Source organism: Mesoplodon bidens (assembly GCF_964165515.1).
Source record: "Mesoplodon bidens genome assembly, chromosome: 2".
In the NCBI taxonomy this organism is placed as follows: Eukaryota; Metazoa; Chordata; class Mammalia; order Artiodactyla; family Ziphiidae; genus Mesoplodon; species Mesoplodon bidens.
The window spans coordinates 161,055,096-161,068,504 of NC_138177.1; the positions used below are offsets into that span (position 1 = coordinate 161,055,096).

Below are 13,409 nucleotides of genomic sequence, written 5' to 3' on the forward strand. Positions count from 1 at the left end.
CCGGGGCCGGCGGGATCCGGTGTCGGCTGCAGCTGGCAGTGCGGCGGACGGGCGCGGGCGGCCCGGGGGGCCAGCTATTAATACCGCGGCCGCCCAGCCAGGGTCGCGCAGCCATGGCCAGCCCGGAGCCCCGGCGCGGCGGGGACGGCGCCGCCGAGGCCGCGAGGTAGGAAAGGACCGTCCCGGGACCGCGTCGCCGCCCCCTGGGGAAGGGGTGCTGGACGGATCCCCACCCCCTGCGAGCGCCTTTCGCCGGGCGGGGGCGGGGGTCCAGCCTGGGTGGGGCACGGGGCGGAGCCACCCGCGAAGGGAGATGGAGGCGTCTCGTCCCGGCCCGGCACCTCCGGTTGTCTGGGACTTTTTATAATTACCCCTCCCCCTCCCACGGGCGGTGCGAGGATTAACCGCTTCACACTAGCGGGCACCAACCGTCAGATGCCATTCGGCCCCCAGTGGTCAAAGACGCTACCCGTTTTCTTTCGTTGCTCACCCCAAATGCAGCTGGAGATGGAGGCCTCCAGATGCTGAATTTGCCGTGTGGAAGAGACTTGGTGCAAGGTTGGGCGGCTGCCAGCTTGGAGTTGAGAGTCTGTTCAAGCAGCTGGTTCTCTCTGGTCTGGGGCTTGGGGTGGTGTTGGGCAGGGCGGGGTGGGGGGGAGAGTCTACTGTCCCAGACCAGCAAAAGGGCCTTGGTTGGCAGGGGCCCTGGAGGGGAGGCCCTCTCCAACATCCAACGGCCAGCTCCGCCACTGGTTACCAGGGAAGGGACCTGTGGCTGAAGGATTTGGGGCGAGTAGGAAGCGTTTCTGCCCCAGGTCAGCCTGTAGCCCTGGACTTCCTCTTGTACCAAGAGGTAGAGGTGCAAACACACACACCTGACACCCCTCCCCTGTCACCAAGGGTACAAAGCTGAGCCTTGTTTTACATGTGCACTCACCTGTACACAGGGGTACACACAGAGTCACACACCAACTCATGCCTGCACAGTATCACAAACACTCCCAGTCACATCCCTGATGTGTTGGGAGCTGCTGGAATCCTCTAGGGACAGGGACAAAGTGGCAGAGAGGGAGGCTGCTTGGAGCCCAAGGAAACCTGAGGTCAGGGGCCCCCAGTTAAGCTGGCCCCCTTGCCCCTAGGCCTCCCATAATCTACTTTTCCCCAGCTCCTTAGAGAGAGACAGCGGTGTGAGGGCAGCACCTAGCAGAGGCCTGGCACTGTGGATGGGTTGACTGAGTGGTGTGTGGTAACAGCACTGCCTGCAAGTCGGGAGACCTGGAATCTATTTCCAGCTTTGCCACTCGACCTTGGGCAAGTTTCCTCCCTGGAGCTCAGTTGGTTGCTGCCTGCCTACCTTCTACAGAGCCCCACCTTGGGATATAGAGAGAATAACTGTACTTGTTGTTAGGAAATGTACTTGTTAGGGGAGACAGATCCATGCTCTTCTGTAACACAAAGCACTTAGTTCAAAGATGAGCTGCCTACAAAGTGCCTTGAGAACACAAGAATGGGAGTTGTCTGGGAAATGCTTAACAGAGGAGGTGGAGTTTGAGCAGGGTTTGAAGGATGAGTAGAAATTTATTAGGTAAATAGATATAAATATATTTTGAATGCTAGGGCCAAGCTCTATTATACCTGCCGTAGTTGTTTTACCTCTTTCAGATCTTATGCCTGTTTTTTTTTTGTTTTTTTTTGCGGTACGCGGGCCTCTCACTGTTGTGGCCTCTCCCGTTGCGGAGCACAGGCTCTGGACGTGCAGGCTCAGCGGCCATGGCTCACGGGCCCAGCCGCTCCGCGGTATGTGGGATCTTCCCGGACCGGGGCACGAACCTACATCCCCTGCATTGGCAGGCGGACTCTCAACCACTGCGCCACCAGGGAAGCCCCTTATGCCTGTTTTAAGACGAGAGTGGTAAAAAGGAGCTCCAGCTCTGGAGCCACACTGCCGGCCTTTGCCAGGCTCCACCACATATGAGTTGTAGAACTTTGAGTGAGTTCTTTACTCTGTGCTTTGGTTTCCTAATCCATAAAGTGGGGATAATGGATGAGCATCAGATAAATGAGTATTTATGGGAAACGCTTAGAATACTTCCTTGAACACAATTACGTTATTCCACGGTGGAGGACTCAGCTGGAGCATGATGTGAGGGGCCGTCTGCTGGCAAAGCAGGGACTCTCTTGAGGATCCGGGTGGGTCTGGCTAGCTGAGCAGGTGCATCCTTCCTGGCATTAGGAACTCTACTTTTCCAGGTAGTGTAGGACTGTTCTCTAGTCAGGTGGTATACGATGAACTGTATTTTCTCAGCTGGACCCTTTAGATATTGTGGGGTAGGAGTAGGAGGTATAAATGTTAACGCATGTTACGGGTTGTCAAGCATTGGGTGGGCTTTGGGTAGTAATGTGAGATGAGGCTGAAGAGGTATGTTGAGGTCACATCTTTAAGGGCCTTAAATCTATGCTAAGCAGTTGGCTATATATGGTGAAGTGGAGCAAGATGGTTTGCTTTATATTATAGCAAGCTGCAACACTGTCAAGAATAGACTGGGATGAGAAGGAAGAAGGCTTATGGGAAGGCTGGTACGAAAGTGCGGGTGAGGGATGATGACTCGGACAAGGGTCCTGGCAGTGGGGTGAAGAGGGAGATGGAAACTGGAGACTTTCTGAGATAGAAATGTCAGTTCTTAGTGAGTTGGCTGTTTAAAGACCACTTGTCTATCAACAGAGGGATGGATAAAGAAGATGTGGTACATATATATAATGGAATATTACTCAGTCATAAAAAAGAATGAAATAGGGCTTCCCTGGTGGCGCAGTGGTTGAGAGTCCGCCTGCCGATGCAGGGGACACGGGTTCGTGCCCCAGTCCGGGAGGATCCCACGTGCCACGGAGCGGCTGGGCCCGTGAACCATGGCCGCTGAGCCTGCACGTCCGGAGCCTGTGCTCCGCAACGGGAGAGGCCACAGCAGTGAGAGGCCCGCATACCACAAAAAAAAAAAAAAAAAAAAGAATGAAATAATGCCGTTTGCAGCAATATGGATGGACCTAGAGATTGTCATACTGAGTTTGGTAAGTCAGACAGAGAAAGACAAATATCATACAATATCACTTATATGTGGAATCTTAAAAAAAATAAAAAGGTACAGGGACTTCCCTGGTGGTCCAGTGAGTAAGACTCCACGCTCCCAATGCAGGGGATCTGGGTTTGATCCCTGGTCAGGGAACTAGATCCCACATGCATGCTGCAACTAAGAAATCTGCATGCCGCAACTAAAGATCCCACATTGCCGCAGCTAAGACCCAGTACAGCCAAAATAAATAATAATAATAAATAAATAAATATTTAAAAAAATGGTACAAATGAACTTATTTACAAAACAGAAATAGAGTCACAGATGTAAAACACAAACTTATGGTTACCAGGGGGGAAAGGGGAGGAAGAGATAAATTGGGAGATTGGGATTGACGTATACACAGTACTATATATACAATAGATAACTAATAAGGACCTACTGCACAGCACAGGGAACTCTACTCAATACTCTGTAATGACCTATACGGGAAAAGAATCTAAAAAATTAGAGTGGATATATGTATATGTATAACTGATTCACTTTGCTGTACAGCAGAAACTAACATAACATTGTAAATCAACTGTACTCCAATTAAAAAACAAAAAAAAAGACTGCTTGTCTCATCAGCCTGGTGTATGGTGATATATTTCTCTGAGCTGGAAAATACAGGCGTAACAAGCTCAGGGAGAAGGATAATTTGGTGGCAGTTGAGTTTGAGGTGCCAAGTAACATAAGATGAAGATATCTAAAAAAGCACTCCAGGGCTTCCCTGGTGGCGCAGTGGTTAAGAATCCGCCTGCCAATGCAGGGGACACGGGTTTGAGCCCTGGCTCGGGAAGATCCCACATGCCGCGGAGCAACTAAGCCTGTGCGCCACAACTACTGAGCCTGTGCTCTAGAGCCTGCGAGCCACAACTACTGAAGCCTGCACACCTAGAGCCCGTGCTCCGCAACAAGAGAAGCCACCACAATGAGAAGCCCATGCACCACAGCGAGGAGTAGCCCACACTCTCCACAACTAGAGAAAGCCCGTGCCCAACAACAGAGACCCAACTCAGCCAAAAATAAATAAATAAATGCATTTATAAAAAACAAAAAAAGCACTCCATCTCTGGTAAAGTGAAGTGAATGGACTAGGTGATTGTTGAGTTGTCATTAAGTTTTAGGTTTTGGTGCAGGTGCTGGGGTTAAATGAGGCCAGTGATGTTTGGGGCCTGGTGAAGCCACACTTTTGTGGTTTCCAGAGGGCCATCCGGAGATACAAAAGGGAAGCCAGGGATTCCTGGGGGGTAGAGAGGAGGACTGAGAACACGATTTAGAATAAAAATCATCTTTATTGGGAAGTTGGAGCTGAGAAATAGAGCTGAAAACCTGGACACAAGCCTTTTCAAGACAAATCAAATTCTTTGTTTGACATGTGAGGTTTTCATTTATACTTTATATCTTATAAAAGAAAAGTTTATTGAAAGCTACACTCAAATTTAGTCTGTTTTATAAGTGGTGCACTCTGAGTATCTGAGTTTCCTTGAGCAAATTACTTAATCTCTTTAACCTCCATTTCCTGATCTGTAAAATGGGAATAATAAATGTAACCACCTCATAGAATTGTTACGAGGATTAAATGAATTGATATATTTAAAACATTTAGAACAGGGCCTGGTATATGTAAGACCTTTAAAAGTGTAATTTATTATTATTTCCATGGTATTTTATATTTTCAAAGAATTGCTCAGAGATCCAAGGTAGGTAAGATGCATTTGAAACAGGAAAGACCAAAGCCACTTGAGGGCCAAAGCAGCAGGAGAGCATTCCTCAACAGGAACTGAGTAAGCTAGCAGGCAATGGGCAGCTGGGTTAAGGGGCTCATCTGTTAGAATCACAGAATCTGAATTCAAGAGCATTGACAGGCTGGAAGGATGGGCCAATTCCAACAAGATGAAGTTTTATAGGAACAAGAGATGTGGTTTAAAAGCACTTGGTGTGAAAAAGTCTTCAGGATTTTAGTCAAACTAAGCATTTATCAAGAATATGATGCAGCTGCCCTATATGCTAAGGGCATCTTGACTGCAACAACAGAAGTATAGTGTCCAGAGAATCACTGCTCAGAGTACACCTGGGTATTGCTTCCTATACCCATCCCCAAGGGATAGCGAGCCTGTCAACTTGGAGCCTGTCAGAAAGAAGTGACCCAAATGAGGAGGGTACTGGAAACCTTGGCATGCATGGAGTAATTGAAGGATAAATCAGTTCTCTTTAAGTGTTCAAAGAACTTACATGGAAGAGAAATTAGATTTGTCTGATTCTAGAAAGAAGAATCAAACCCAGGGAAAAATTGCAGGGAAGGTTTTACCTCAACACTAGAATTTTCTTATGACAGTGGAACATATAGTAGCTCAGGTGTGAGTTTCCAGTCCTTGAAGGTATGTAAGCAGAGACTCGACACTGACATCATGGGGATGGTGTCAGATCTAAGCAATGGGCTGTGTCGGGGTGGATCGATGGAGGGAAGGGGCAGACGAGTGCTCTCTGAGAATTTGATATAAATTAGGCCTGTGTCCTACTGGCTCCAGTCACAAACCATCCCAGGATTGTGGCTGCCCTCTCACCTTGTCGTTTCTCTTGCAGGAACACAAGAGCAGAGGCCACTTCTCTTCAAGAGGAGAACTCTGAATCCCCGTCTGAGGTGAGGACCTGGAACCCAGAAGTTACTCTGTCTTTGGAAGGGACCTTGAACTTAGAGGATATTCTCTACCCCGGGGACACAGGTGACTTTGATGTGGCTATGTACGTGGAAGAGACCGAGAAGCCTGAGGAGACGCTGCATATTGAGGAGACCAGGACGCCTGATGAGGCCCTGTATGTGGAGGAGCCAGGAAAGCCAGAGGAGATGCTATATGTGGAAGAGCCCGTGAAGCCGGGAAAGACTACAAGCCCAGAGCAGATGGTTTATGGGGGAGAGACAGTCCCGAGCGAGGAGAAACCTGACCCCGAGGAGAGCCTCAGAGCTGAGCCGAGTCCCAGCACAGAGGGGAGCCTGAGCACAGAGGACCTGGAATTGCTGGAGGGGCGTTTCCAGCAGTGTGTCCAAGCCGTGGCCCAGCTGGAAGAGGAGAGGGATCAGCTCATCCATGAGCTTGTGTTGCTTCGGGAACCAGCCCTGCAGGAGGTGCAACGGGTCCACCACGACATCCTGGCTGCCTACAAACTGCACGCCCAGGCAGAGCTGGCGAGGGATGGGCTGAGGGAGGAGATCCGGCTGGTCAAGCAGAAGCTGTTCAAGGTGACGAAGGAATGTGTGTCCTACCAATATCAGCTGGAGTGCCGCCGGCAGGACGTGGCCCAGTTTGCCGAGTTCCGGGAAGTGCTGACCGCCCGGGCAGCCCAGCTCTCGGAGGAATTAGCCCAGCTTGGGGATGCCTATCAGAAGCAAAAGGAGCAGTTACGGCAACAACTAGAAGCACCTCCAAGCCAGAGGGACGGGCACTTTCTCCAGGAGAGCCGGCAGCTCTCTGCCCAGTTCGAGAACCTCATGGCAGAGAGCCGCCAGGGCCTGGAGCAGGAGTATGAGCCTCAGCTGCTGCGGCTCCTAGAGAGGAAAGAAGCTGCGGCCAAAGCTCTGCAGAAAACCCAGGCCGAGATCCAGGAGATGAAGGAGGCTCTGCGACCCCTGCAAGCAGAGGCCCTTCAGCTCCACCTGCAAAACAGGAATCTGGAGGACCAGACCACCCTTTTGAGGCAAAAACGAGACGAGGAGGTGCAGCAGTACAGGGTAGGCCCACATGGCATGAAAGGAAGTACAGTCTTTTAGCCTGGGGAGGAAAAGGGGATCGGGGCCAAATGTCTTCGGGCTGAAGGATACTAGCACATGTAGGAAGAACAATTTGTTCCTTGGGCCATTCACTCACTTCTTTATGCCATTTTCCATTTCATTCATTCAGGTCTGTGCTAGGGCTGAAAGTTATCTTGCACTCTTAATTTACACAGCACTTTTACACCAATTATCTCACTTGATCTTCATTAATCCTCCAAGTCAACTATTATCATTTTTCATAGATGAGGAAACTGAGGCCCAGTGAGTTGGAGTAACTTGAACTCTAGTCTGACCACCCCCAAATATTTCAGTGCTCTCTCCACGGCACAAGTTTCCAATTCTAAGTGAATCACACTGGGGTTTATATAGAGCAGGAGGGAATGAGGCTAGGTAGTATTCATTCTCTCCCCTCCCCCATATTCACCCTCAAGTCCCACCTATCTGATCTCTGCCTTGAAGTTTTTCCAGGCTTAAAAAACTGGGATGAAATCTATAAATCTCAATTCCTCGTTTTCCTTTTTTGTGCATTTGTCACCATTTCACTTGTATTCAAGCTATTTCTGATCGTGAGCCAGTTCTAATCCCTTTTAGAACAGAGTGGGAGACGAACACTAAGTGCATAAACAAGTCTCTCTCCCCCACAGACTGTGAGCTTTCGGAAAGTAGGGAGTATGTTTTACTTATCTCTGCCACCAGGCGCAGAGTATGCATCAGTTAAGCACTGACTTAAGAGCTGCTGGGTGCCATGAGAAGACCACAGTGCGGTGCTTTTCAGAGCAGTACTTTTGTCTTTTGGAACACCCCTTTTTTGGATGAACTTAATCTTATGCCCTGCCAGAGATTTTGACGTATCCTTAAGGGAACATGTCCTCTGTTGAAAATGGCTGCATTCACTTCACTGAAGATTTTGTCAAGCTTTCTGTAGCTTGTATTATGAAAACGGTGGGGTTTTTTGGTCATAATATTGAATGTTTTCAGACTATACTTATATGCACTCCCCTCACTCACCCAACACTGCCCGCCACCTTCACCGCACTGCTTTTACTGGGTCACAATCTAGTGAAAGGGCACTAATTATCTTTGCATAAACAGATACTAACCTTAACAGCTTACACTCAGTCAAGTGTTACATTAATAATTGTAACCCAGGGTAGGAAGTAACATGTGATTTAAGAGAGGTACAAATAAGAATGCTATGGGATAATAGCCAAGGATTAAATCAGAGAACCCATAATGGAAGACAATGTTATTTGAGCTAAGTGTTGAAGTATAGGTAAGATCTAGAGCAGTGCTGTCCAACAGAAATATAACGCAAGCCACATATATAATTTGAAATTTTCTAATAACCACATAAAAAGAGAAATAGGTGAAGGTAATTTTAATATATTTTATTTAATCTGATCTAAAATATAATTTGTAACTTGGCTGCATGTGAAAGGTGAAAAACTGAGAGGTGAGTTGAACCTGTAAAGGTAAGCCGGGGTAGATCACATTAGATTTTGAAATCCAAACTAGGGAGTTTGGACTTTATTCAGTGGTCAGTTGCATCCATAAAGGTTTTTTTTTTTTTATTTTTAAGAGCTTCTTTATATTTTATTTTTTATTATTTATTTAAATTTATTTTTGGCTGTGTTGGGTCTTCGTTGCTGTGCGTGGGCTTTCTCTAGTTGTGTTGAGCGGGGGCTACTCTTTGTTGTGGTGCGCAGGCTTCTCATTGCGGTGGCTTCTCTTGTTGCAGAGCGTGGGCTCTAGGCGCACAGGCTTCAGTAGTTGTGGCACACGGGCTCAGTAGTTGTGGCACAAGGGCTTAGTTGCTCCGTCGCATGTGGGATCTCCCCGGACCAGGGCTTGAACCCGTGTCCCCTGATTGGCAGGCGGATTCTTAACCACTGTGCCACAAGGGAAGTCCCCATAAAGGTATTTAATCAAGGGATTAACATGATCGTTGCTCTCCTTTTAGAAACAGTATTGGTGGCAGTGTGTAAAACGGGCTAGAGACCCAGAGGCAAGGAGACTAATTAGGAAGCTACTGTTGGTAAAAGGAAACAATGGTAGCAGGAATAAAAGGAAGGGGAAGGATACAAGAACAAATGTAGAATAAACTTGGCTACAGAATGAGTGGGGCAGAGAGGTGAGAAGTCAAAGAGGATGCTTAGATTTCAGGCAAGACTAACTAGGATGGTGGTGCTCTAAGTAAGGAATCCTCAGGATTAGAATTTTCTGACATAGTACTAGGCTTGAAGAACTTTTTCCCCAGTGATTTTCGTCACTGTACTGGATTTGTTTCATATTTGATGATCTGTGCACCTTTCCAAAGATCATTCTATAGAAAACAATCTTGATGGGTGTCTCCTATCGCCGTACCATAACTAAAGTAGGAATAAAGGTCTGAAGGAGCTAATTCTTCTCTTTCTTTTCTTTTTTTAAAAATTTTATTTATTTATTTATTTATTTATTTATTTATGGCCGCGTTGGGTCTTCGTTGCTGTGCGCGGGCTTCCTCTAGTTGTGGCGAGCACAGGCTACTCTTCGTTGCGGTGCGCGGGCTTCTCACTGCAGAGGCTTCTCTTGTTGTGGAGCATGGGCTCTACACGCGTGGGCTTCAGTAGTTGTGGCTCACGGGCTCTAGAGCGCAGGCACAGTAGTTGTGGTGCACAGGCTTAGTTGCTCTGCGGCATGTGGGACCTTCCTGGACCAGGGCTCGAATCCGTATCCCCTGCATTGGCAGGCAGATTCTTAACCACTGCGCCGCCAGGGAAGTCCCAATTCTTCTTTCTGAAGTGGCTTCTTCCTAAACTGTTTGCCAAAGGCCACGTATGGCATCTGATTACTTTTCAAAGGTACACTTCACTCTTATGACTATAAACTTTGCCTCTTTCATCACCATCATCCATTCATTTGACAAATATTTTCTAAGTGCCTATTTTCTATGTGCCAGGCAATGAGCTATGTGCTGGCAAGGGATGAGACGTTGTGGTGTAGGGTGGAGGTAGGGGGCGGTCCCTGCCCTCAAAATGTTTATAGTCCAATTAAAATATAATAATAATAATAAATAAAATGAACAAAAAATACAAAAAATAGGGCTTCCCTGGTGGCGCAGTGGTTGAGAATCTGCCTGCCAATGCAGGGGACACGGGTTCGAGCCCTGGTCTGGGAAGATCCCACATGCCGCGGAGCAACTGGGCCCGTGAGCCACAATTATTGAGCTTGCGCGTCTGGAGCCTGTGCTCCATAACAAGAGAGGCCGCGATAGTGAGAGGCCCGCACACCGCGATGAAGAGTGGCCCCCGCTTGCCACAGCTGGAGAAAGCCCTCGCACAGAAACGAAGACCCAACAAGCCATAAATAAGTAATAAATAAATAAATAAATAAATAAAAAATGCTATCACTTAGAAGGCTAGTTCAACGACTTCTCCTGGCTCAGTTAACAATGCAGTATTCACATAAAAGGAGCAAATCACAGTTGGTCTCTTTCGAAAAAAAAAAAAATTAAAATAAAAAAATTAAAATTAAACAGAAAAAGAAAAGAAGAAATAAAAGTTTATAGTCCAGGAAGGATGCCAGATAAAATTTCATAAAATCTAATACACTTGATTGTAAGATGCATCCTGATCCAAGAAAGATATTAAAGTGTGAATTTTAGAATCAATGAAATAATTAATATGCTTCAGTGTGATAGACAATGTAATAGTTGTAGGAATAAAGTGTTGTACTGAAGCAGGTATAATTACACCTGGGGAGATAAGGGGGAAATTTCATTAGAGGATTAACAGTAGCTAGCATGTATGTGAAGTTCTTTACATGTAATAATTCATTTAATTCTTACCTCTGAGATAGGTATAACTACTGTCACCATTTGAAAAACAAGAAAACACGTGAGTCAGAGAAGTCATCTGTCCAGGGTTACACAGCTAGGAAGTGATGAAGGAAGGATGTGACCCTGTGCCATCTAGTTCAAGTCCACACTCAACTACTACAGGGTGTTTGAGCTGAGCCTTAAAGAATGAATTCACTGTGTAGACAAGGGAAGGGTATTCTAGGCAGAGGGAACAGCTTATACAAAAGCATGGAAACACAGACGTTGTTGGAAGTGAGAAGCTCAGTGTGGCTGGATCATAAGGAATGTGAGAAGTAGAGAGATGAGGCTGGAGAGGTAGATTGGGACCAGATTGCAAAGGGCTTTATGTATTCTTTAGGTCAGTGGTTTTAAAAAGGTTTTCTTCAAAGCCACAGACCCTTTCCCCAAAACAATTTTATATGGAATGCCAACATGTAAAACAAGTAAAAGTAGAGCTACTTTCTAACTAAAGAGTGACAAGGTCACTCCAGCATGGCCTCCTCCTGTGGTTTCCTGGAAAACAGTTTGAAGACCATTTAAGAGCCTATCTATTATCTATCTATCTATCTATCATCTACCTATCTATCACCTATCTGTCATTTATCTATCTTTCATCTATCATCTATCTATCTACCTATCATCAATCTATCATCTACCTATCGTCTATCTGTCATCTATCTATCATCTATCTATCTACCTATCATCCATCTATCTATCATCTGTCTATCATCTCTCTATCATCTATCTCTCTATCATCTATCTATCTATGATCTATCATCTGTCATCTATCTATCTATCATCTATCATCTATCTTTCATCTATCATCTATCATGTCTACCTATCATCTATCTATCATCTATCATCTATCTCTCCATCATCTATCTATCATCTGTCTATCATCTATCATCTATCTTTCATCTATCATCTATCATTTATCTATCATCTATATCTATTATCTATCATCTATTTATCAATCATCTATCTATCTATCTATCATCTATGTCTACTTTTATATCTATCTATATGAAGGCAATAAAGCAATTAAGAGTATGAGCTGTAAGTCAGTGGCGAATCCTGGCTCTACCACTTACTAATTGGGAAACTTCGGACAAATGACTTAACCTCTGTGGTTCAGCTTCCTCACATGTAAAATGGGATTAATAGGGCTGTTGCAAGGAATGAACTAGTTAGTATCTGTAAAGTGCTGATAATGGTGCCTGCCATGTAGTTACGTACTCTAAGTGGCAGTGTGGAGGGTAGATTGAAAGAGCCTGGAAACACCACTTAGAGATGAAAGATGTGAGGTTAAATGGGTAGCATTTGGTGACTGGTTGCAGTGGGCAGGGTGAGGAATTTGCTGAGAATGATCTCAAAGTTTTTAGCTTGAAATTGGTAGACTTCTAATGCCGAAAGATGGAATATGCTTACTATCTGCATGCTTCACATCAATAAGCATTATGTGTAGGGTGCCAGACATACTAAGAACCAGGAACCTACAATCTGGTTGGGAGTTAGACATGAAAAAAAAATTGCAATATAAGGGAACAGATGCTATCTAGGTGACAGAAATGGCAGGAGTAAAGGCACAGAAATCTGACCTGGTCAGACTAGAGCAGCACTCTCCAACAGAAGTATCATGCAAGCCACAGACGTCATTTAAAAATTTCTAGGGGGGCTTCCCTGGTGGTGCAGTGGTTGAGAGTCCGCCTGCCGATGCAGGGGACGTGGGTTCGTGCCCCGGTCCGGGAAGATCCCACCTGCCACGGAGTGGCTGGGCCCGTGAGCCATGGCCGCTGAGCCTGCGCGTCCGGAGCCTGTGCTCCGCAACGGGAGGGGCCACAGCAGTGAGAGGCCCGCGTACCGCAAAAAAAAAAAAAAAAAAAAATTGTTTTCTAGGGGAACTTCCCTAGCAGTCCAGTGGTTAAGCCTCTGCGTTTCCAATGCAGGGGGCGTGGGTTCAATCTCTGGTTGAGGAACTAAGATCCCACATGCCACACAGCGTGGCCAAAAAAGAAAAAAATTCTAGTAGCCACATTAAAGAAAATGTAAGAAACAGGTGAAATTAATACATTTAACCCAGCATAGCAAAAATATTACCACTATAACATGTAATCAACATTAAAATTTGATATATATATACATATATAGATATTTGGTGTTAAGTCTTAGAAATCTGCTATGTATCTTACACTCACAGCACATCACAATTCAGACTAGCCATATTTCAAGTACTCAATAGCCACATGTGGCTAGTGACTTCCATACTGGACATTGCAGACTACAGGAATAATGGAGGTTCTAGTTAGAGGTAAGGGTCCAACTAGCAGGAGTCTGAATGCCAGACTAAAGAAAATGGAAAGCCTATGAAAGACTGAGATGATAAAGCAGGTTTGTTTTGTTGCGTTTTTTTTAGTTTTTTTTTGGCCACGCCGTGTGGCATGTGGGATCTTAGTTCCCCGACCAGGGATCGAACCCGTGCCCCCTGCAGTGGAAGCGTGGAGTCTTAACCCCTGGACCGCCAGGGAAGTCCCAATAAAGCAGTTTTTAAAAAATTAACCCAGTGGTGCTACACAAGATTAAGAATGGAGATTGTCCTTAATTTCTGTCACTGTACAATACTTCCTTCATTCTGTGACAGTTTCTCCCTGTCAAGAGCTTATCAGTGATGGTGCAGACAGCCTTCACAAGC

The 13,409-nt window shown here is 46.1% G+C and overlaps 1 protein-coding gene across 1 annotated transcript in view; it reads left to right on the forward strand.

Annotated features, from left to right (window-relative positions):
• SYNC (syncoilin, intermediate filament protein) overlaps positions 1-13,409 on the forward strand; it is an 18,486-nt gene continuing 5,077 nt past the window's right edge. The window contains exons 1-2 of the mRNA XM_081223929.1: positions 1-166; positions 5,697-6,840. Of these exons, the coding sequence (XP_081080055.1) occupies positions 114-166; positions 5,697-6,840 (1,197 nt within the window). The 5' untranslated portion in view covers positions 1-113. The remainder of the gene's footprint in view (positions 167-5,696; positions 6,841-13,409) is intronic.